The 24,438-nt window shown below is 37.0% G+C and overlaps 2 protein-coding genes across 5 annotated transcripts in view; both read right to left on the bottom strand.

Moving 5' to 3' along the window:
* LOC127973058 (alpha-2-macroglobulin-like) overlaps positions 1 to 24,438 on the bottom strand; it is a 33,202-nt gene that overhangs the window by 8,600 nt on the left and 164 nt on the right. The window contains exons 2-6 of the mRNA XM_052577090.1: positions 1,794 to 2,051; positions 1,440 to 1,620; positions 1,179 to 1,335; positions 515 to 567; positions 382 to 402 (exon numbers count right to left, since the gene is read on the bottom strand). Of these exons, the coding sequence (XP_052433050.1) occupies positions 382 to 402; positions 515 to 567; positions 1,179 to 1,335; positions 1,440 to 1,620; positions 1,794 to 1,879 (498 nt within the window). The 5' untranslated portion in view covers positions 1,880 to 2,051. The remainder of the gene's footprint in view (positions 1 to 381; positions 403 to 514; positions 568 to 1,178; positions 1,336 to 1,439; positions 1,621 to 1,793; positions 2,052 to 24,438) is intronic.
* On the bottom strand, positions 16 to 24,354 carry LOC127972279 (ovostatin). 4 transcript variants are annotated; one of them, XM_052575683.1, is made up of 6 exons: positions 24,197 to 24,354; positions 23,840 to 24,020; positions 23,579 to 23,735; positions 22,879 to 22,931; positions 22,746 to 22,761; positions 16 to 241 (listed from the first exon to the last, which is right to left on the bottom strand). In XM_052575683.1, exons 1-5 carry the CDS (start codon positions 24,280 to 24,282, stop codon positions 22,759 to 22,761), a joined length of 480 nt encoding a protein of 159 aa, XP_052431643.1. In that variant the 5' UTR covers positions 24,283 to 24,354; the 3' UTR covers positions 16 to 241; positions 22,746 to 22,758. The 4 variants fall into 4 exon arrangements, with proteins under 4 accessions (XP_052431643.1, XP_052431642.1, XP_052431641.1 ...); XM_052575682.1 differs by lacking the exon at positions 16 to 241 and adding an exon at positions 22,283 to 22,410 and having other exon boundaries at positions 24,197 to 24,353; XM_052575681.1 differs by lacking the exon at positions 16 to 241 and adding an exon at positions 22,574 to 22,601 and having other exon boundaries at positions 22,746 to 22,766; positions 24,197 to 24,346.

Here is a 24,438-nt window from a genome sequence, read left to right as displayed (position 1 = left end):
AAACACAAAGTGAAGTTAGTAACAGCCAACTACACATATTCTGCCCAAAAAATAAGAAATACATAATTACCAGGGTTGCCAGGTTTTCACAATAATTTGCCCAATTTGCCTAATTGATAATCAAAGCTAGCCCAAAATTAGCTCAGGGGGTCCCCCTGTAAAACTTTTAGAGGGTAAAATACTATGGTGTTCCCAAAGTAAAATTCACATGCCGGGGGATAAATGTCAGGTATTGGTGTCACTTAAACCCACAAAAAAGAAAAACAACCCACAACAGTGTTAAAATACTTGGCAACATTGATAATTACTGAAAACACAATAACTGCAAAAATAAAAGTCAGTGTTGTGCTTGTCATGAATACAGAAGGTTTGTGTTCTTACCTCAAGTATCACTCTACTATACTGTAAGAAAAGCAAAGTGTAATTAAATAATTTGTAAAACTTACATGACTAAAAGCCAACATGTTTGTGTGTTACATATTTAAAAATAAAGAAGAGATAAATAAATCACAACCTGCTGATCAAGCGGTGAAAAGTTTTTATCCATGGTAACAACTCTAAAATTCACTGTGAAAACAAAAATGTGTGACAAACATAATTATAATGTTTTTATTGTGATAACCAATATTTCAGATCTAATGGCCTGCTAATCCTGATTGCACCATCCAGTTTGTCCTGAATAGAGTCTTGGTTTATCTTGCTTTAAATGTTTCGATGCTCATGATTCACTCAAGATTATATTCATTATCTTACGTTTCACACTGTTTATTTGTGGAGTCAGTGTCATTGACTGCAAGAATACACTAGCATGACGACCTGTTTACACAACGGCTCCCGCTCTGCACATCCTCGTTTTATTGCAGACTGTACTATCAGGTTTTCCTGGATGGACGTTTATGGTGACTAAAAAGATAAGAATAAAGCACACTCTTCCTGCGTGTTTTCCATCAACATTTGACATTTTTTATTTCAAAAGCTGAAATGACTGTTTATACAATGCACGGTATATCTGTGACTGCCCGAAGCTCGTAAATAAAGAGGCACGTGATTGGGAACCTTTTTTTATAAGCACTGCATCGTTTTACACTGTACACATTTGACACTTTGTCAAGCAGGGCGTATGATGACATCAGCATTCACATTTTTTTTTTTTTTACTTTGAACAATTCACAGCTCACCTGTCTGTCCTGGAATATAGATGGGTTTATCAGTCTGGATAAAGGTCAGAGGATGGTAAGGTCTGAACATGACTTTTCTCTCTTCAGACATCTTTAAAGACTCTCCTTGAAGTTCTACCTTCATTTTCTGAACAGATTCTGCTTCTATCAGAGGAGCCTGATGAGAAATATTATCATGTATTCACAACCTCTGCAAACAGACTATCTCAAAAAACTAGATGATGAAACAAATATATTTATTGTAATGTGCTGATAGCAGACCTTGAAGTTAAAGCAGCGGTGAAACTCTTCCTCAGCTTTCTCCTGCAGCAGTAAAGTGCTCTGGTTACCATCAACCAGATAAATGTTTATGACAAGGCTTTCATTGGGCTTGAGAAGACTTGCACACAGTCTGGCCTCAGATCCTGACTCAATCACTGCAGGAAACGTCACCATGAAAGATCTGTATAGATATGATAAGCATTCAATCATTTTGAGTAGTATGATTTTTTTTTTCTGAAATGGATTTTATTGCAAAACATCAAAGTTAATGTGTTGATTTAGTTGGCCCTTTTTTAAATGAGAAAAAGCATCAAGATGATTTATATATAAAAATTTTATAGAAGCAATACTTACGGCCCTGCCATTTGTCCATTGACACAGACAAGAAGGAGAGAGAACAGAAGGAGCTGTTTCCAACAGGGGCTAATGTTCAGATCCATGATGATGAGTGATATCCAGGTCTTGACATAAACTGAGCCGTCTCTTATAAAAGGAGTCGCATGCTAAAGGTGGTCCTTCAAAAACATTTATATTGATCACTTGATTAATGATTCAACCATGCATGTAGGCAATAACGTTTGAAAACCTGTGCAATATAAGCACTACTAAAACCTGAAAAATACATCTGTGCTACAGTAAATATTAAAATAATTATTTATGCAGTAAAATATAAATGACACATTATGTAATAAATATTTATATAGATATTTACAAAACATCTGACGGTTTAACAACTCAAAGTTTATAATGAATTTATGCTGCCATTATACGAGAACATTTTTATTTATTTTTAGATTTTATTTTATATTGTTTTTATCAAAAACACTCTACAGAAAATGGTAAAATATACACATCATCATCATCTGAACAAACCACACACACACACACACATACACAAAATACTCCTAGGGCTCTTTCCAGAGTCAACAAACGATACTGAAATCAAGGGTCAAGAATCCCCTACACCCACACAGAGTAAATGTTTCTTCATATCTGCAAATCCTTTGACCTCTTCTAATATAGTTTCTGAAACCTCAGCTCATTAAAATTATGCATTTGTATTACATTCCAAAGAGCTGCGTTATAAGCATTACAGTGGAAAATCAGGAACGTCATGATACAGTTCATCTGGAAGAGAAAACAAAAATGCAGAAGACCTCAGCTGTGTGGAAGCACTTTAAACTGAGTGAGGACAAGACATAGGCAGTGTGCCAGATATGAGAATTGAAACTGGCACACCACGATATTACCACCTAAACAAGTTTTATATAAATATAAATATAAATATATATATATATATATATTTATATTGTATATATATATATATATATATATATATATTTATATTGTGTATATATATATATATATATATATATATATATATATATATATATATATATATATATATATATATATATATATATATATATATATATAACAAGTATATATAAACAAGCCGCTTTTATCCACCATGTTAATCAGTAATTTTACACATGATAAAAACTTGCACTTAATTTGCTTGGAAAATACTAAAAAAAAAAAAAAAAAAAAAAAAAAAAATCCCAGCCTAAGAAAAATGGGTCTTTATTAAAAGTATTGTTCTTGACAGACCTGTGTGTTTTATATCACGAGTGTAGTTTCATTCTCAGAGCATATTATCCCTGCCCCCATGAGAGCACCGCTTCTGGATGGTGTGTTCCCCAGCAAACAGGAGTAACTAAATTACCTAATTTAATTATGAAATGAATGTTACTGTAATCTATTACAGTTACTTAGAAAAAAATGTGGAATTAAATCACAGTTAATTATGAAAATTTTAATGATTACAAAGGGAGTTGCATCTTAATATTCTCATACATACATGTTTAAAATATGAGACACCAATGTTTCAGGAGTTGAGGACACAGAATAGGACACATGCTTATTCGATAACGGTTTCTTTTCCTATTTTGGTTTATGTATATAATAATAATAATAATAATAATAATTATTATTATTATTATTCTTTAATGCATTGTTAGATGCCAGTGTTTCCTGTCATGACTATGCAAAGATTTGATAAAAAAAAGCTATTAAACTTTATCTTATGATTTTAAACATGTATTTAACCTTAAAAAGTAAAATAAAAAAGTTAAAAGAGCTGCTTAAGGCCAGTTCTGAGGTGGTTGTACTTTACAATTAAAGTATTATAACCTTAATTCAAGTGAAGAAGGACTGACAGTAATCAGTGTTGAGTACCACTGTAACATTAACCCTGCCTGCTTTAAATGTTTCAAAAGTAAAGTAATTTGTTTACATTACTATAGTTGTTATATTACCACAGCAACTATAGAAATACCACAACAAAATTAATTCAAGTACTTTACTATAGAATGGTTCAAAACACTACAGTATTTACTATAAATTACTATAGTATTTTTTTCCATGTGGGTCTGTGTGTAATAAGCAGAGTGTATGGTTGTGGATGCGTTGTGGACCCGATACGAACGCGCTCTTTAAATAAAAAAAAAAAGGAAACTGAAATAGACTGTGCAACTGACTAACTAAAACCTGGTCTAAAGCCAAGTCTATTTTCAGTTGCCTCAAAATAGCAACACGCTAATAATGCGCCTGAAACCTCATTTTCAGGCCAGCATGCCCATGAGCGCACAAATGCATTTGCTATTTAAACAACGTGACACGGGACATGAAAATGATAACTGCGTCGGGCTGAAACTAGCAAAAAAACACTTCACATTGTGCCTGGCACCGGGTGTATGATACAGCCATATATGTCTCTGACAGTGCCTGTAGTCCCATTTAGCAACTCATTAGCAACCTGATTTTTTTTAAAAGAAATGTATTAGTTTAAAAATAACGAGTGGGGTGAAACTGGTGTGTTTTATGACATATAATAAAACGTGAAAGTATCTTAAAGCTGCAGAAGGTAACTTTTGTAAAAATATATTTTTTACATATTTGTTAAACCTGTCATTATGTCCTGACAGTAGAATATGAGACAGATAATCTGTGAAAAAAATCAAGCTCCTCTGGCTCCTCCCAGTGGTCCTATTGCCATTTGCAGAAATACATCGCTCCCGTTAAGAAACAACCAATCAGAGCTGCGGTCTGTAACTTTGTTTGTGTTCAAAATGTATATAATAAGCGAGTACACCATGAATCCATTTTCCAAACCGTGTTTTTAGCTTGTCCTGAATCACTAGGGTGCACCTATAATAAGCGTTTATATTCATAGACATAAACAGAGAGAAGTAGTTCCGGCTACGATGTTCTTCCGCAAGACGCAAGCAGTTCTGTTTATTAACCGCTAGAGTGTCAAAAGTTACCGACTGCAGCTTTAAGCTTGTGTGAACCACGGACCTTATTTTAGGGGATTTAACCAAACTCACTTTCAAAAAAAAAATAACATTGACTCTGAGAGAAAACCGGAAGTGCTAAAATGCTTAAGATAACATTTATATGGAAAATACTGTGGAAACATGTTTTTTTGTTTTAGGCTTAAGAGTGCCGCAAAACTACTGTGGTCAAGTGAGCCACAACCTGGATTAACCCTTGACCCTTGCAGCCTTCTTCTGAGTCCACACTTTTGCAACATAATGCCGCTTTGACTGCTGGGCAGGGGCGGAGTGGTTCAATATCAAAGAAAAAGTGTCAGATAAAAGGCTATTGCACTCATTGCTTTTAACAAACTAAAACTTACACAAAGGAGAGTGGGCTTGTGATGGCAAGCAAAAGACATGAAGATAAAAGTGGCTGGAGCATTTTACTGTTACTCATAACTTATGTAATTCAAGTATTGTGAAACTGCAGCTTCATGCTAAAGCAAAATAAATATGATCTGCATTCTTCGAGTCAATCATTCATTCGTTATCTGGCTCGGCTCAGTGTTCATCTTCAGTTCTCTCTTCACAGCAGTTCAGTCAGTGTACTGTTTGAGTACATGAATAACTCCGGGATATTGGTTTGTTTGAACTCAGAGGGAGTATCAGCCACATTAAAAAAGTTAACAGCTTAATTCATTTGTGGATTAATGCATATTGGAGACACAAACTGTTATTTTCAAGAGGTTATTGTCAAGAGGAAAATGAGAAAAAAGAGACCAAAAAAATGCAGATAAGCTGAAAGCCACTGTCAAAGAAACCTGGGTTTCAATACCACCTCAGTAGTGCCACAAACTGATCACCTCCACGCCACACTGAATTGAGGCAGTAATTAAAGCAAAAGGAGCCCCTACCAAGTATTGAGTACATGTACAATAAATTAACATACTTTCCAGAAGGACAACAATTCACTTAATGTTTTATTGGTGTTATAAAGTATTCTAAATTGTTTTGAGATAGTGAATTGGTGGGTTAAATGTGAGCCCAAATCATCACAATTAAAAGAACCAAAGACTTAAACAACTTCAGTATGTGTGTACTGAATTTATTACATGAGTTTCACCATTTGATTTTAAATACTGAAAGAAATTAACTTTTCCATGATGTTCTAATTTATTGAGAATTACCTGTATATACACTCATGCGTAAATGCAAGAGGAGAGTAAAGTGGATGAATGAAGCCATTAGAAAAATCAGAGAATGCATTCATGGAAAGAGTCAGTTAACCACCTGAGTAAAACCATTATCGCTGTTTATAATGGGGTCTATCCACCTTTTCTTCAGCATGGAAGTAAGCCTATGGGTGAGACTTCCATTTCATTATCCGCTATAGGAAAATAAAGAGGAGAATAACAACGTGCAGTAAACAGTAAAACTGCAGTAAAAGGTGTTTTTAATTAAGATAACAGATAAAAATAATATGACAGGACACATCAATTGTCAATGTCATCTAAAAATAGCTGGAAGCAAGTGAGACCGGAGGCTAGAGCCATATAATTTACAAATTAACAAATTAACGTCAGGAAAAAGGGGGAAAGTTTCGTATAGTTAAATGTATGATACTTGCATTGCCTTGGTTGTTGACAAGTGTCTGGATGCAGTCTAAGATGAAAGTCTTGATAGCCTTAAGGTTTTTGGACTTGTGATCATGTTCTTTTGGGTTTGAAGAGTGATGAATTCCAAAGATGTTCTGACTTGATGGTAATCATTTCTTCCCAGTGGAAAGTGAAAAAAAAGGCTAAGAGAGAAAACTTAGCAGAAGAAGAAGAAGATGGGCGGAACTGTGCGTAAGCATTTTAAGATGTGAGAAGATTGGCTTGTCCAGTGAGAAAGGCTGAAATTCCAACCAGGAGGTTGGAGATACTAGTTTTACGGCCCTTTGGCTGAAAATTTATATGGAACTCTATTGAGTGTTAATGCTAAATTACTAAAGCTTCTTAGAACTTTAATATTTTGTCTATGTACATACATATAATATAAATTTTGTTTAGATCATCAAAAGACAAATCCATAGATATTAAGCATGGAAAGATTACATATAAGATAACATGAACAAGTGGTTCTATCATAGGCATGCATAAAACGGTTTACAATACAAAAAGACAACATACAAGAAGAGTAACAACATACAGTACACAATGACCTGAAGTATATAGCTGCGTTTCCACTGCTGGAACTTTACCCAGGAACTAGGGACTATGGGCTGGTACCTGGTAAAAAAAAAAAAAAAAGTTCCTGGTAAAAAAAAAAAAAAAAAATCCCCCTCAGAAAGTCCCTGCTTGCGAGGTAGTACTTTTTCAAAGGTCCAGAGCTTACGGGAGCTATAGTTCACGCAGCATTGTGATTTCAACCACCATTTATTCGGATCATTTTCAAAATATTACTGTTATTGTGTCATGAAATGAATAGTTTTAAAAGTATTTCAGGCAAGAATATTGTTGTTCAAAACCCAAATCTGTGGTTTACTTATAAAGACAGAACCTATTTTAAAATATGTTTAGCAGATTTTGGAGAATCACATATCCAGTATATTCAGTGCTCATATATCTGTCTAAAGTGAAAGCGAAAGCGACGTGACATTCAGCCAAGTATGGTGACCCATACTCAGAACTCGTGCTCTGCATTTAACCCATCCGAAGTGCACACACACAGAGCAGTGAACACACACACACACACACACTGTGAACACACACCCGGAGCAGTGGGCATCCATTTATGCTGCGGCGCCCGGGGAGCAGTTGGGGGTTCGGTGCCTTGCTCAAGGGCACCTAAGTCATGGTATTGAGGGTGGAGAGAGAACTGTACATGCAGTCCCCCCACTCACAATTTCTGCCGGCCCGAGACTCGAACTCACAACCCTTCGATTGTGAGTCCGACTCCCTAACCATTAGGCCACAAAGTTCCTGGTCCGATTGTTCTGGGTAATTTCAGTGGGAGCGCGGCATATGTGTTTTCATTCAAAGAAAGGTTTTCCTATAAATTAATCTGTTTTAGAGACACTTGAGTAAGATTAGCTTTGCCCGCATTCCTTTGAGACATAAAAATAGTGTTATCAGACAATTTGTCTTTGGTTGCTGTGGAACCAGAGGCATGTTCTGCATTTTTGAGGTGTTAGTTGCATTTCAGAGGAAAATCTCAGGGCATAACTTTTATTCTTACTGTTGCCACCGCCGACATGTTTTGAATGCCTATTTGTTAAATTAGGGTATGGATACATGAAGTTGCCAAAAAGCTGAGGAAGACCAATATTTCAGCAGATATTGATTAAATGTGCCCCGAAACAAGAAAAAAATATTTAAAAAAGCATATTAATATTGCATATTATAAAATATACAGTTTACTGTGTAGTTTTTGTGATGGTGGGGTGAAGGAAAGGCTGGAAACAAATGTGAGTTAACAGTTTTTAATGAAAGTAAACAAACACGAGGGAACAATGAGGCTGGGAAGACGATAATCCAAGATGGTGGTGAGGAGGTGAGGAATCGGCGATGAGATGGCAGCAGGAGAGGATGGCACAGGAACTGCAGGGAATAGAGCCGAAGGTAAGTGTTTGTAGCTGAGCGGAAGTGCGTAGAGTAGATGAGATTCTGGGAAAATACAGACATCCAATGCAGACTACACTGAAGACGACAAACAGGGTAAATTACATTTGACAACGATCTCACAAACACAAGACGTGAGACAAGCCAATATATAGGAGATGAGTAATGAGTGACAGCTGTTGCTGATGACAATTAACGGAGACGCCCACAAATTAATCAGTGCACACGTGAAACACACAGACTTCAGTACCCCCTCCTCTAAGAACTCCTCTTGGAGTTTCCTGAAGGGCCTACCTGCTGATTGTAGTCATCAATAAGGGAGTGATCCAATATGTCCCTAGCAGGTACCCAACTCCTCTCCTCCGGACTGTAACCTTCCCAGTCCACCAGGTACTGGAATCCTCATCCCCTCCGTCTCGAGTCCAGAATATGATTTACCAAATAAGTCGGTTCCTCATCTACGAGACGTGGCAGTGGGGGAACCGGAGTAGGCGGATTAATATGTGCATAGAACATGGGTTTAATTTTGGACGCATAAAAGGCGGGGTGTATCCTCTTGTACGCAGGAGGTAGTTTGAGGTGGACTGTCACCGGACTAATGATCTTGGTGATAGTAAATGGGCCAATAAATTTGGGAGCTAATTTATTAGAAACGGAACGCAGAGGAATGTTACTAGTAGAAAGCCACACCTTTTGACCCATGATGTAAACAGGAGGCTTTGACCGGTGGCAATCGGCCTTAGCCTTAGTGCGCTCCCTCATCCGGAGCAGAGTCTCGCGGGCTCTGGTCCAGGTGCGGTGGCACCTCTGGACAAACGCGTGAGCAGAGGGGACCGTGACTTCAGATTCCAGACTGGGAAAGACTGGTGGCTGGTACCCTACACTACACTGAAACGGAGAAAGGCCCGTAGCTGACACTGGCAAAGAATTGTGGGCGTACTCCACCATAGAGAGTTGTTGACTCCAGGAAGAAGGATTCTTGGAGACCAAACATCGCAACGTCCTCTATAAATCTTTGTTGGCTCGCTCAGACTGTCCGTTACTTTGGGGATGAGATCCCCTGTCAGAAACCACGTCTACCGGGAGGCCATGTGAAGCCGAAAGATGTGATCTAGGACAGTGACCGCTGTCTCCTTGGCTGTAAGTAATTTGGGCAAGGGAATGAAATGTGCCGCCTTCGAGAACCGGTCCACTACGGTCAAAACGACCGTCATGCCATTAGAGGGCGGGAGGGTGGTAACAAACTCTAGAGCGATGTGGGACCAGGGTCTCGAAGGGACAGGGAACTCGCGGATTTTACAAGCCATACGTGCCCACCAGAATCGTTGTCTAACCAACCCATTAATTCTACTTATCCCTGGGTGGCATTAGAACAATGACCCCACTGGACAACCTCGGACCTTAACTCCTCCGGCACAAATAAACGGTTCGGTGGACAACTGGACGGAGGCATTACCCCTTGTAAGGCCGTCTTGACCTTCAACTCGACCTCCCATACGAGTGCTGAGACCACTAACTTCTCAGGTAAAATACACTCGGGAGTCACCGGGCGGGCGGAGGGATCAAAATGGCGTGATAAAGAGTCGGGTTAGACATTCTTGGAACCCGGGTGTACCAAAGTAAACTCTTTGAAGTAAACTCAAAACGACCGAAAAAAAGTGCCCACCGAACCTGCCTGGAATTGAGTCTTTTGGCAGTTCTTATGTACTCTAAATTCTTATGATCGGTCCAAACAATAAAAGGAACCCCTGAACCTTCCAACCAGTGACGCCACTCCTCTAATGCTAATTTGATGGCCAACAACTCTCTATTGCCAATGTCATAATTACATTTGGCAGGAGATAGTCGATGATAGAAAAAGGCGCAAGGATGTACCTTATCGTCCGAAGCAGCACGTTGGGACAACACTGCTCCTACCGCCACCTCTGACGAGTTGACCTCCACCACGAACTGCCGTGTGGGATCAGGGGCCACAAGGATGGGAGCCGAAATGAAGCGGCTCTTGAGGCTAGCGAACGCCCACCTGAACGGAGCACTGGGGGAGGTCAAGGCTGTCAGAGGTGAGGCTAGTTGGCTGAAATTGCAAATGAAACGCCGATAGAAATTGGCGAACCCCAGAAACCGCTGTAGGGCCTTACAGGAATCTGGGGATGGCCAATCTATTACAGCCTTAACCTTGTCAGGGTCCATACGTATTCCCTCAGACGAGACGATATATCCTAGGAAGGGAACAGACTGTGCATGGAATACGCATTTCTCCGCCTTGACATAAAGCCCATTCTCAAGTAACCTCTGGAGCACTCGTCTGACATGTTGAACGTGTTCCTGTACAGTAACGTGAGGGTGAATGCCACCTTTGATTCCTCGGTGGCGAAGGTGCGGGGCTGTAGAGCGAAATGCATTGAACACTTGGTTAAGAAAGTTTTGCAAAATGCTGGCTCACCAGAATAGTTTTCAGGCACCGGAAGTCACGGCTCTGACCGGAAGTGGTCCTGGGGGGGTCTCCCGGGGGACGGACGGCGCAGGCGGTGCAATGGGCACAGTGGGAGATGTGAGCTGATGGATCTGCTGGGTGAGCTAGGACACCTGTGCCACCAGCCCTTCCTGGAGAGATGAAGAGAAAATCAGTATGTCATCCAGGTAAACATATATAAACTGATCTACCATATCTCTCAACACGTCATTAATGAGTGCTTGGAAAACCCCGGGCGAGTTGGAGAGCCTGAACGGCATCACTAAGTATTCAAAGTGCCCTCTAGGGGTGTTAAAGGCGGTTTTCCATTCATCCCCCTTCCTGATGCGGACCAAATGATAAGCATTAAGTAAATCCAGTTTTGTGAATATGGATGCTCCCTGCAACCTCTCGAAAGCTGAAGACATGAGTGGTAAAGGATAGGTGTTCTTTATCATGATGTTGTTCAGCTCTCGGTAATCAATGCAAGGTCGCAGGGAACCATCCTTCTTACCCACAAAAAAGAATCCCGTCCATGCTGGAGAAGAGGAAGGACGGATGAACCCAGAGGTTAAGGAATCAGAAATGTATTTCTCCATGGCCTCCCTCTCAGGAATAGACAGAGAGTATAACTTGCCCTTAGGCGGAGACTTACCTGACACTAAATCTATAGCACAGTCGTAAGGACGATGTGGAGGAAGAGAAGCAGCACGGGACTTACTGAACACTTCCTTCAGGTCCAGATACTCTATGGGCACGTTTGGGAAAACCATGTTCTCCTTCTGAAAGACAGAAACAGGGACAACAGGACAAGCAGAAACCAGACAAGACTCATGACAACTTTCACTCCACAATGTGACAGTGTTAGAACCCTATTCCATTTGTGGATTATGTTTGGTTAACCAGAGGTGACCTAACACAATGGAAGCAACAGGTGAGTCCATGAGAAAAAAGGATATGGTTTCGTGATGACGCCCACAAATTAATCAGTGCAGACGCGAAGCACAACAGACTTCACCACAAAGTGCAAACACCCAGAGATCAAGGTTTACCAACCGTGACAGTTTTGGAGAAAAATAAAGTGTTAAGATACATAACACTGGTTATTTCCTGCTTTTTCTACATGCATTTTTAACATTTCTTAAGAATTAACATAACAATTTCAACAAATTATTCTTCAGGACACACAAGAATCTGTGTCAACTTTCACTGGGTTTTACTGTAGAATTTAGATTTTTTTTTTTTATTCAAAGTCTGACAAAATGCATATTGAGCATTTCTTGATATTTAAACAGCCATTTAAAAAATTAATTCAGAGTTAACATGAAACTTTAAATAAAATGTTCTTCCAGAAGACCATGACTCTGTTCGTGTCAACTTTCACTGGGCTTTACTTTAGAGTTTTTGGAGAAAATTGAAGACAAAAACCTGTCACGATACATTATATCACTGATGTGTATTTCCCGAAGACTCTTAAGGTATATCTTAAAAAAGGTATACCATTTTTAGGCATTTTCCCACAAACTATACCTTTGGATGTTACGTGTTTCCCACAAACCATACCTTCTTATGTGTGATGTTACCAGGTGCTGTCCATGAGAATGGATATTGCAATCTATGCAGGAGCTGCTTCAGTTTGTCATGTGTGAAAGTGGTGTTCTTTGTAAAAGAAGTGTTTTATTTTACAAAAATTTTACTTTTGCTTTGCAACAAGCATCATGTCAGGGAACAAATCAGGAATTAAAAATATATGCCCAGCGCACCTCATAAAACACAAAGAAAAAACCCTACATAAGTCACTGCTTAATAATTTAACAGCTTAAAAAAAAAAAGAAAAGAAAAGAAAACACATGGACCTACACAATTACAACAGAAAACCATTCTGGTAAGATTGTTTTCCAACAAGAAGCACTTCAGAAATAGTTGAGATGGCATTTATAAGGAAACAAGGGATCTTATAAAAATCCAAATTGCAAACTAATTCCAACCCTGGATATTTTTTATTATTTGTAATTTTTGAAACCTCTTGCATAATTATGACTAAAAAAATAAAATGAAATAGTAGCATATTAATTATTGGGGTTGAAAATTTAATTTATTGTTAGCTTCCTGTTTCAGCTGTATCACTTTCTAGCCACAACCGGAACTGCACGTGCATGTGTCATGGTACTCTTTGATAATTTCGGAATATGTAATTTGGAGGAGTAGAATTGTACAATAAATCTGTTATTGGTGTGTACAAAAAGTATTCTTGTAGCTTAGTTAAAGAGCGGATCATAAGTGTGGGTATTTGGACAGGCCCAATCAGAGAATTTGAATGAGCTATTATTGATTTGATTTAGTTAATAGAAGGTATTTTTTTAAACGATGTAATTTATTTTTAAATATTATATACAACTGATTTTTTATTTAAAGTGATCATAACTCAATACAAACATTCTATGGTAAAAACTAAATATATTTAATTAACACAGGTAAATTATAGAGAAAGTGAGCAAAGAACATTCACATTAAAGAATATTCCAAATTTCAGTTTAGCTAGAGTTTAAGCACTAAAAATTCCTGTTATAATCAATGAAGCTGTCCACACTGTAAATTAATATATTGTATGTCCTATATAACTTATATAGGTCATACACGTGCACTTTGTTGCTTATGATGAATTTGAATTTAGGATGCGCGCACTGAACAAAACTGAGATTTCAGCAATGACTAATCTGGACACCTCTGATAGGCCATTGTGTTCATAAACTCGATAGAATCGTGTGTGATTGGTTCTAATGTGTGTAATGCTGTAAATGCTGTAAAAACACATTAAAAGAAATATGTAAGCAGCTCTAAATTTAATACAGAAACCACACTTTTGACGTAATTTTCATTTTCAATAGTTTCATGTTTCAATTATTATAGCTTTATTGAAAAAAAAAAAGTTTTTTTGGGGCACAATGGGGGTCTCTTAATGCTTAAGAGCACTCATTGCCCCACCAACACTCGATGATGGTGAGATAAGATCTCTATGTGGAGTGCAGGCTGTTGTCCGACTCCTTATGCATGAACAATCTCTAAAATCTTTATTTTCCATAATAGGTTCAAACAAGTTCTGTTAAAAGATAAGAACAAATTATAAATAAAATTGTGAGTGGCCTGCTGCCACTGAGTACACATATAAAAGCATACATAAAAATTACAAATGAAATAAAACAATGCCACTAAGAATAACTACTCATACAGTATTAAAAAGACATTTTGTATTCTGTGTCATTATACTTTGAGCTGCAGGACTGAAGTGCATGACCTTATTGACAGTGGAAGGAGTACTCGGCCTCCGACTGATCACCTAAAGAAAGAAGGTAATATCAAGACACAAGTTAATATAAGGCTCTGGCCTGTATCATTGTACAGTGGCTCACTGTAGTAAAGCAAATCTTCACCTGCATATTTGCAACAGATTTTGATTAAACAGTGTATGTATGTAGTTACAGTCAGGTACACTTTTTTTTATCATTTTAGCTGTTGACCAAAACATATTCAAGTTACATTTATGTAATGAATATGGGCTTAAAGTGCACTTCCTGAACTTTAATTTAAGGGTATTCTCATCGCAATTGTATTGAAAGTAAACTGAAGTCAAGGTTAAGCAATTACAGCTCTTTAATATGTACCTCCCCCTTTTTTACAAGGGAGCTTAAGTAATTGGACAGTTGACTTAAAAGCTATTTCACAGACAGATGTGGACTATTTCTTAGTTATTTCTACATCAGTTAACCAGGTAAAAGGTCTGTAAATTATTTTAAGTGTGCCATTTGCATTTCCATCATGCAGACAAATAGCTCCCCATGCAGGTGAGAAAGACAATTGTCAGGCTGCAAAAACAAAACAAAACAAATCCACCAGAGAGATGGCAGGAACATTCGGAGTGGCCAAATCAACAGTTTGGTACATTTTGAAGAGAAGACTTCACCACATCAATACAGCGGGCTCACCACAAGGTGCAAACAAGGCCAGAATTAGACTTCTAGAAACTAGAAAAAAAAATAAAAAATAACACTTCCAAAAAAGCCCAACTTCTGGAAAAGCATCCTTTGGATGGCTGAAATTAAGAACAACCTGTACCAGAATAACAGGAAGAAAAAAAGAATGGAGAAGGCTTGGAACAGCTCATGATCCAAAGCAAACAACATCATCAGTGAAACATGGTGGAGCAGTGTGCTGGCATGAGCATGCACGAAGAGAACAGAAGCAGCCAGAAGAATACTAAAGTGTAAAGGGATATACTGTCTGCCCAGATTTAGACAAATGCAGCAAAGTTGATTGGGCAGTGCTTCAAATTACAAATGGATGATGATCCAAAACATACAGCAAATGCATCCCAGGAGTTTTTGAAGGTAAAAAGTGAAATATTCTGCAACAGCCAAGTCAATCTCCTGATGTCAACCCAATAAAGCATGCTTTCATTTGCTGAAGACAAAACTAAAGTCATAAAGACCCACAAACAAACACCTAGCAAAGCATCAAATAGGAGGAAACCCAGTCTCTGGTGGCTTAAGCAAAGGATTCTCAACAAATACAATATCTTTTCACCCCTTGAATGAAAGCTTAAAGTCTGCACTTCAATAAAATCTTGTTTGTTTCAGTTTAATTTATTTCTGGTGGCAAAAAGAGCCAAAATTAAGAAAATTGTGTCAGTGTTCAAATATATATGAACCCGATATACAGTGTATATATATATATATATATATATATATATATTAGATATATTAGATATTAACAATATATATATTAACATCTTAACATTTTACTAGACAGTGCAATACATCTATCATGAAAATAATCGTGACATTTGTTAGTGGTTACTATGACCTTTAATTAGACAATAGCGAGTAATACGATTTATTAAATGAATGTTTTCATTTTTCTGAATGTTAAAATAAAATCTTACTTGTTTGGTATTAATCATACACTTTGACCACTGCTGGCTTGAGATTCTTCACTGGAAGAACCTGTTTCATTTGCATTTTGTAATTCATAGAAATATGTTTTGGAATCTGCAGGAGGATAAACAAAAAATACATATACAGTACCAGTCATGGAAATGACTGAATACATGTTAATTATATAAATGTTATTATTTACTTACCTCTGTTAAATAAACTATGACATGGTCTTCTTTTGTGTCAACCCACTCCACATACTTCTGAGCAAGGACTTCTGAACTAATTGACATTGTAAGCTATAGGGAAAATAGAATTACTAATATGAAAATATGATGATGATGACTAAGTGTTTTTATTCTTCAGTTCTTGCAAAGTAAAGCTGACATGAAAAAAACAGTAGTAAAAATGTGTGTCTTAATGCAAAATAACTTTATACACCTGAACTCACCAATGATGTGTCAGCTGTGAATCCTGATAAAAGTTTAATATCCACAATGAGCATGTTAGTCATCTCCTGGGGACCATGATATCTTAAAAGAGATAAATATACTGCCCTGATTTAATGCTAACAACACAAAGAATCAGGAGCACAACTTATACACTTAAACTAGCAAATGCATAAAAATTTTATCCAAGCAATTACAGAATTTTACAACAGAATTTTACAACTTAGATTGTCAATAATTTTAGGCATTCAATAAAGAGGTATCTATATATAATAAAAGAAACAGTAGCCATAAAAAAAAAATCAAAATCTGTTTTTACTTGACAGTGAAGTTCAGAAGGAAATTTTGTCTCAGTGTTTTGCAATCTCCCTCTATCTTTGCATCAATGCTCAGTGTTTTAGCTTCAGTAGGAGTCGGGATGTTGTAGAACTGAGCCACCTGAGAGAGTCAACATAAAAAAAATAATAAAAAAAAGATTCATATCATAACATAACAGCAGCAAAATGCTAAGAAAGAAAAGAGAGAGATTGAGTCAATGAAGCTGAATGCACTACAGACCTGCACAGACACACAGGCTGAGCCATTCACTTCAATGCTGTATTTGGCTGGGACGTCCTGCAGCTGCTTCTCCTGGTACAGTAACTTATTGTCCTGATTGACATCAAAGTGGTGAGTGTCTGCTGCTGACTGTACAGTCACTGTGCTGGAGCCGTCAGCGCTGAACACTTTGGTGGCGTACAAAGACAGAGCCTGAAGAGCCACCACTGTGTCCTGAGAAATAAATGTGTTCAGTAATGTGTCTTTTACCCATTATTCAGCAATCATGTGTTTGATTTGAGTAGTTTGAGTCACCTGTGTGGAGGAGAATCCTCCATAGGCATTCTGCTGCTTCACAAACCAGCTGACAATCCTGTTAGCAAAGCCCAGATCAGCTGTAGTGAGTGAATCAGCAGAGAGAACAGCTAGCAGCACATATGAGCTGATCTCCACTGCCAGAGAATCAGAGTCATCAGCAGAAGCAGACTGAGACCAGTGGAGATGAGACCCTTTAGGACACATGGACAAAAGAGACACCAGTATAAAAAAGTATAGTCATATAGGACAACAGAAAGTCATCAGAAACAAATATCTTACCATCTGAAATAGCAACATCCTCCAGTTTCTTGAAAAGCTGCTGTTGAGTGTCTGTGTCTTTAGCCAGACTGAAGGTGTAGGCGAGCAGAGCAGTGGTGTAAGTGTTTTTGACATCCTCAATGACAGACATCAAGCAGGACAAACCTTTCCTGACGACAGGATCCTGAGACAAAAACAGAGAAACAGCAGCTGGGAGCGTAATTTTCAGAGTTTATACTGTGTTTCCTGTAGATGAACTTACTGTTACTGGAGTTTCTAGTTCAAGTAGTGATGCAGTAATGTAGGCTGTTATAGTCACATCATCATTCACTCCACCCTGCAGTTTATATTAGAGGAACATTAAGTAAAACATTTTTGTTACAGATAGATTGTTTCTGTGTTGATGTTTAGAGATAGCACACCTTCATTCTGTTGTTGAACAGTCTTCCCTGTTGGATAAAACAGTCGTCTGAATCCCGTCTGCTTATTAACCATTTATTTGCACTCTGAATAATTTGTGGATCAATAAATATGTATTTCTGCGCTTTGCCAAAAGACCTCAGGACAAAGGCAGTCAACCTGGTGTTTTAAAGTTTTAAATTAAATAATATAATTAGTTGTTTGAGTTGATTAAATCTGTACATAAAATATTGAAACTAAATACCACCTATCTGCTTACTATTTTAACTTTGTAACTATTTCGAAAAAAGTGAGAGTAAAAAGTTACAAATATTTACCATGTATTCTCATCTCCATGTCCAAATGTGCTGTATCCACCACTAGTATGTCTGTAGTTCAGTTGTCTCTGGTATCCTGTTAAGTTTGATAGTGATTAAATGTTTAGGTTGATTAAGTGTGTCTGACGTACGACATGTACAAGTGAATTTATGTATTCTCAAAAACTAATTGGATGTGCAGTGCCAAGAGAAGCATTACAGTTATTGTGGTTTTAATATGATATTAAATGATGTTGACAGTTAAAAATATTGTCACTAACCCAACTGCAGCAAGTTGCCAAATCCATGTTTCAGGAAAGACAGTACGAACTGTCACTTCAACTGAAGAGTCTCCCTCATTCATATTCAAATCCATTTCAGAATCATATGATACTGCATTATAAACTGAAATAAAGCACAGGTAAAGATGTGACACCTGAATCAGGACAAATACTGTACAAAATCACAATTCTGTATCTTGTATCTTATATACTTTCTGAAATATCTAAACTGTATTCTGTGTTCACAACATTAACCCTACAATATATTGTATTGTTTATACTGTAACTATTTATTTCAAGTTTTTTTTTTATATGCTTATTAATTTAAATCATGGGGCCTAATAATTTATACATAAAAAAGTTGAATTTAACAAAAATGTAAGTGAACTTTGTAAATCTAACATATCAAATAGTGTGAAGAAACCGATACACTGTCAACATAATCCAAAGTATAATAATAATAAGTAAAATAAGAATATAAAAGCCAGTAAACTAAACTTTAACATGTTATCTTCATACATTTACACTTTTCTCACAGAATAAATTGTCCTTTACATTTTGGGTGGTGCAGCTCTTTCGAGCAGTTCTTTGATGTCACAAATTTTGAAAACCTCTGATTTTACAGATCAGACAACTGTCACCATAATCTCAAAACAAATAAAGAGTCATACATATGTGCTTTTGCAGTGAAAAATTGGTTAATAGTGGTGAATTCCAGTCATATTAAATTATTGATAGCAAATGGATGTCTGAATGAACTCATACATATATAACAAATATTACCTGAAGTTATATATAATATATATACTGGACACAGAGAGACTCTCACAGCCAAATTTGTTGCCATTTTCAGACCCACACTCTATCCAACAGCAATGATGAACCACATGTAACAGAAGTAAAAAAAATAAATAAAAAATATACTATATATATATATATAAACTAAGAGGAATTTTAAGCATGTGCATTGATATATTTATGCATGTAGTTACTCACCTAATCTACTGCAGTTACACATATTAATCCATTTGTTACCTTTAAGGATTCATAGGCTTTGTGTGTCAGTACAGCTCGATGGAGACTCACAGCCTGCCATCCCAGACACTCCCTCTTATCTTCAACGCTGTAAGGATAATCTGATACTGATTGTACTGGCAGCATATTGAAGATCTGTGATGAGAGCACAGTCACAATAAATAACCATCATCTTTAGAGTCTGCTAACTGTTGTACACGTTCACGAGAGAGTGGCGTTTCAGAATATGCTAGTCTCTCTGCTAGTCTAGTTTTTAATTATAGCAAAAGAAAGTAATCTCTTGGCTTATATCTAAATCCTCCATCTTCTAATTTGTGATCAGTGTTTTGTTTTGCTCTCTCCTCTGTGCTTGCACGTTCTGCGTTTACCTACATCCTACAACATCTGCTAAAATGCCACTCTTTCGTAAAGACATGTTTGACAGCGGATGCTAGAGATTATGGTTTATAAAGTTGTAAATATGGATATTTTGCTAATACAAATGCATCGATTTGCTTCAGAAGGCTTTTATTAACCCCCCGGAGCCATGTGGAGTACTTTTTATGATGAAATGGATGCACTTTATTTTACGTCAAAATTTTAACACTCATTTACTGTCATTATGAGGTTTGGAAGAGCCAGTACACTACATATATTTTCATTTTTGGGTGAACTATTCTTTTAACACCCATGTCACCTTAAACAATAATGATGAACGTAGTAGTAACTAGCATCTTAAAGCCTTTATACCTTTTCAATATCCAGACGTTTTCCTGACTCCAGGATCAGGACGCTCTGATCTACAGCACTGAGGCCGCACAGTGAACCAGGTTGAGCTGAGAGATGGAGAGTGTTTTTCTCACCAGGAACTGCTCTAGAGGGAGAAAACTGCAGAGAAACCTGTGACGACAACAGTAGGGTGAGTCATTTCAGTATTAAATCAGAATGACCGTGATTGTGTAAATGGGCAGATAGGATTTCTTTTTCTTTTTTTTTTTCATACCTTGTTTTTGAAACACTTTTCAATGTCAAATTTTGTGCTACGAGCAACAACATTTTCACTGGGCAGAACACAGTAGACCAGAATCTGCACTGCAGGAGCTAGATCTGCACCAACAGACAGTTTGAATGACATTGTGCCACTTGCTGCTCCATTAGAAAACTTGACTTCAACCTTCTCATATCCATGATGAACGATCACTCCTCTGGACAAGACCTGAAACAGACAGATGACACTCCAATGACAAACTGACCAGTGCAGCCAGTTAATACTGTTAACAAACAATGAATTCATCAGTGTATCAGTGTACATTCTGCACATTCTCACCATATAGACAATGTCAGTTTTGAAGTCTTTAGCAGTCTCTCCAATAAAATAATACTTGATGGTCACTGTAAACTCAGCATTACACTTTAATGGTTGCTCAATGTTTTCTATAATCAGTTCACTTAATGATGGGGTGTATGGAGTGACAGACTGGAAAAGATTAACTGTTTTTCTGTCCTTAGAGAAGTATGGTGTTTTGTAATAATAATGATAATGATAATGAAACTTTGGATACACACTCGCCTGGAAAAAAGAAAAAAAAATGTGCCAATATTTTCATGTAATGAAAACATTAACTGATCAAACACTTGTTGGATGAGCAGCAACTGTCATACCATCAGAGTAATGTCTTCTTTAGGAAGACTAGATGTATTAAGAGAGAAGCTGGCCAGTCCATCGCTGTCTGTAGTGAGATTTAGGAGCAGTTTTGAGGACCAGGATCCCTCCAAAAGATAAACTACTATGTTTTGTATTGGTGCGCCTTTGAAATTTGAGAGTTTGATCTGTTAAAAGTAAGATTTTAAAGGAATAAATGATTCTGTACATATCAATCAATGCTGTTAAACTGAGACAACCTGATTTTACACTTACTTTTCCTTCTATAACTGATCCATGTTCATATGTTTTGGGCAGGTCAGTAAATGTGCATTTGCCGATTTCATAAGTGAGAGAAATAGTTTCAGATTTTGTCATGGTGATCTCTGTGAAATACAAATATATGGTCAGTGTGAAACTTGCATTTTGATGACATCAGTTTTAAAACTCATTTCAGTAATTAATAGTTCACCTGTTCCTTCTTCTGTGACTGTTGCTTCAACATGAAGAGAATTTTCCAGCTGATTCTCATATGTGGAGTTTAAAAAGGCAGATATATCTAAGGTATGGATGGCACAGCCTGTCCTTTTCATCTAATGGAAATTAATGAACATAAACACAATACATTAGAGTAATTTAATAATCTGGATTTAGGAAATATATGCCACATGCCACTTTTGGTACTGCACTGACAAACCTCAGTGGTTTCATTCACACATATTGGACTGTGTTTATCACCCCAGTAAGAGTAGTGTGGAATATCACGACACACTTTCACCCATGATTTACCAGATAAAGGCTGCCCGTATGTGTATCTGTAAAACATGTACAAGTCAAAGATGGACTTTATGCTTTTAATAAGTTTAAGTTAAGATCCTACTTACTTTCCACAAACTTCAACTGACATTGACTCATCATCTATACTCACTGTCTTCGGTGCCGTCACAATAACTTCAAACTTAGGCAAAACTACAGAGGATGAAAGTTATAGTTATTATTAATCGCATTATGATTTTTTGGTTGCACTTTATTTTACAGTACGTGTAATAATATGTACTTATAGTGTACTTACAGTGTATTTATCTAAGAAAGTTCTGGTAATACAAGGTAGGGTTAGGTTTAGGGGTAGGTTCAGGGTTAGAACCTAGTTGTTACATAGTTATTGTAATTACTATAATAAGTACATAGTATGTACATGAGGAACAGGACTGTAAAATAAAGTTCTACTCATTTTTTTATGAAACTTGTCCCATGCAAATACTGCAAATAATTTGTTATGACTTACCATATTTTTTCACCTCAAAATCATGTGATATCATCCTGTCACGAATGTAAGCCTTCAGTTTGTACATGCCTTGACAGCCTTCCGGGTTTAATTCATAAGAACGCTGCAAAATCCACCTTGTTGAAGAAACATTTGTCCATTGAGCAATTCTGTTACCTTTACTGTCCTATTTAATACCAAACACAAAGTGAAGTTAGTAACAGCCAACTACACATATTCTGCCCAAAAAAGGTTGCCAGGTTTTCACAATAAAACTAAAATTATTATAATATATTTTTTTTTAAATAAAATAAAGATTTTTGGTTGGTTTAAATTCACATGCCAAAAATGTGTATTTTATGTCAGGTATTGGTGTCACTTAAACCCGCAAAAAAGAAAAACAACCCACAACAGTGTTAAAATATTTGCCAACATTGATAATTACGGAAAACACAATAACTACAAAAATAAAAGTCAGTGTTGTGCTTGTCATGAATACAGAAGGAGGTTTTGTGTTCTTACCTCAAGTATCACTCTACTATACTGTAAGAAAAGCAAAGTGTAATTAAATAATTGGTAAAACTTACATGACTAAAAGCCAACATGTTTGTGTTGAACATATTTAAAAATAAAGAAGAGATAAATAAAACACGACCTGCTGATCAAGCGGTGAAAAGTTTTTATCCATGGTAACAACTCTAAAATTCACTGTGAAAAACAAAAATGTGTGACAAACATAATTATAATGTTTTTTATTGTGATAACCAATATTTCAGATCTAATGGCCTGCTAATCCTGATTGCACCATCCAGTTTGTCCTGAATAGAGTCTTGGTTGATCTTGCTTAAAATGTTTCGATGCTCATGATTCACTCAAGATTATATTCATTATCTTACGTTTCACACTGTGCATTTCTAAGTCCTGAGTTTAATGTTCTATTTGCATATTTGTGGAGTCAGTGTCATTGACTGCAAGAATACACTAGCATGACGACCTGTTTACACAACGGCTCCCGCTCTGCACATCCTCGTTTTATTGCAGACTGTACTATCAGGTTTTTCCTGGATGGACGTTTATGGTGACTAAAAAGATAAGAATAAAACACACTCTTCCTGCGTGTTTTCCATCAACATTTGACATCTTTTATTTCAAAAGCTAAAACGACTGTTTAAACAATGCACGGTATATCTGTGACTGCCCGAAGCTCGTAAATAAAGAGGCATGTGATTGGGCACCTTTTTTTTATGAGCACTTCATCGTTTTACACTGTACACATTTGACACTTTGTCAAGCAGGGCGTATGATGACATCAGCATTCACATTTTTTTTTTTACTTTGAACAATTCACAGCTCACCTGTCTGTCCTGGAATATAGATGGGTTTATCAGTCTGGATAAAGGTCAGAGGATGGTAAGGTCTGAACATGACTTTTCTCTCTTCAGACATCTTTAAAGACTGTCCTTGAAGTTCTACCTTCATTTTCTGAACAGATTCTGCTTCTATCAGAGGAGCCTGATGAGAAATATTATCATGTATTCACAACCTCTGCAAACAGACTATCTCAAAAAACTAGATGATGAAACAAATATATTTATTGTAATGTGCTGATAGCAGACCTTGAAGTTAAAGCAGCGGTGAAACTCTTCCTCAGCTTTCTCCTGCAGCAGTAAAGTGCTCTGGTTATCATCAACCAGATAAATGTTCATGACAAGGCTTTCATTGGGCTTGAGAAGACTTGCACACAGTCTGGCCTCAGATCCTGACTCAATCACTGCAGGAAACGTCACCATGAAAGATCTGTATAGATATGATAAGCATTCAATCATTTTGAGTAGCATGATTTTTTTTTTTTTCTGAAATGGATTTTATTGCAAAACATCAAAGTTAATGTGTTGATTTAGTTGGCCCTTTTTTAAATGAGAAAAGGCATCAAGATGATTTATATATAAAAATTTTATAGAAGCACTACTTACGGCCCTGCCATTTGTCCATTGACACAGACAAGAAGGAGAGAGAACAGAAGGAGCTGTTTCCAACAGGGGCTAATGTTCAGATCCATGATGATGAGTGATATCCAGGTCTTGACATGAACTGAGCCGTCTCTTATAAAAGGAGTCGCATGCTAAAGGTGGTCCTTCAAAAACATTTATATTGATCACTTGATTAATGATTCAACCATGCATGTAGGCAATAACGTTTGAAAACCTGTGTAATA

Source organism: Carassius gibelio, chromosome B15 (assembly GCF_023724105.1).
Source record: "Carassius gibelio isolate Cgi1373 ecotype wild population from Czech Republic chromosome B15, carGib1.2-hapl.c, whole genome shotgun sequence".
NCBI lineage: Eukaryota > Metazoa > Chordata > Actinopteri > Cypriniformes > Cyprinidae > Carassius > Carassius gibelio.
Note: the sequence above shows the minus strand (reverse complement) of the source record. Positions and strands in the feature narration are given on the sequence as shown.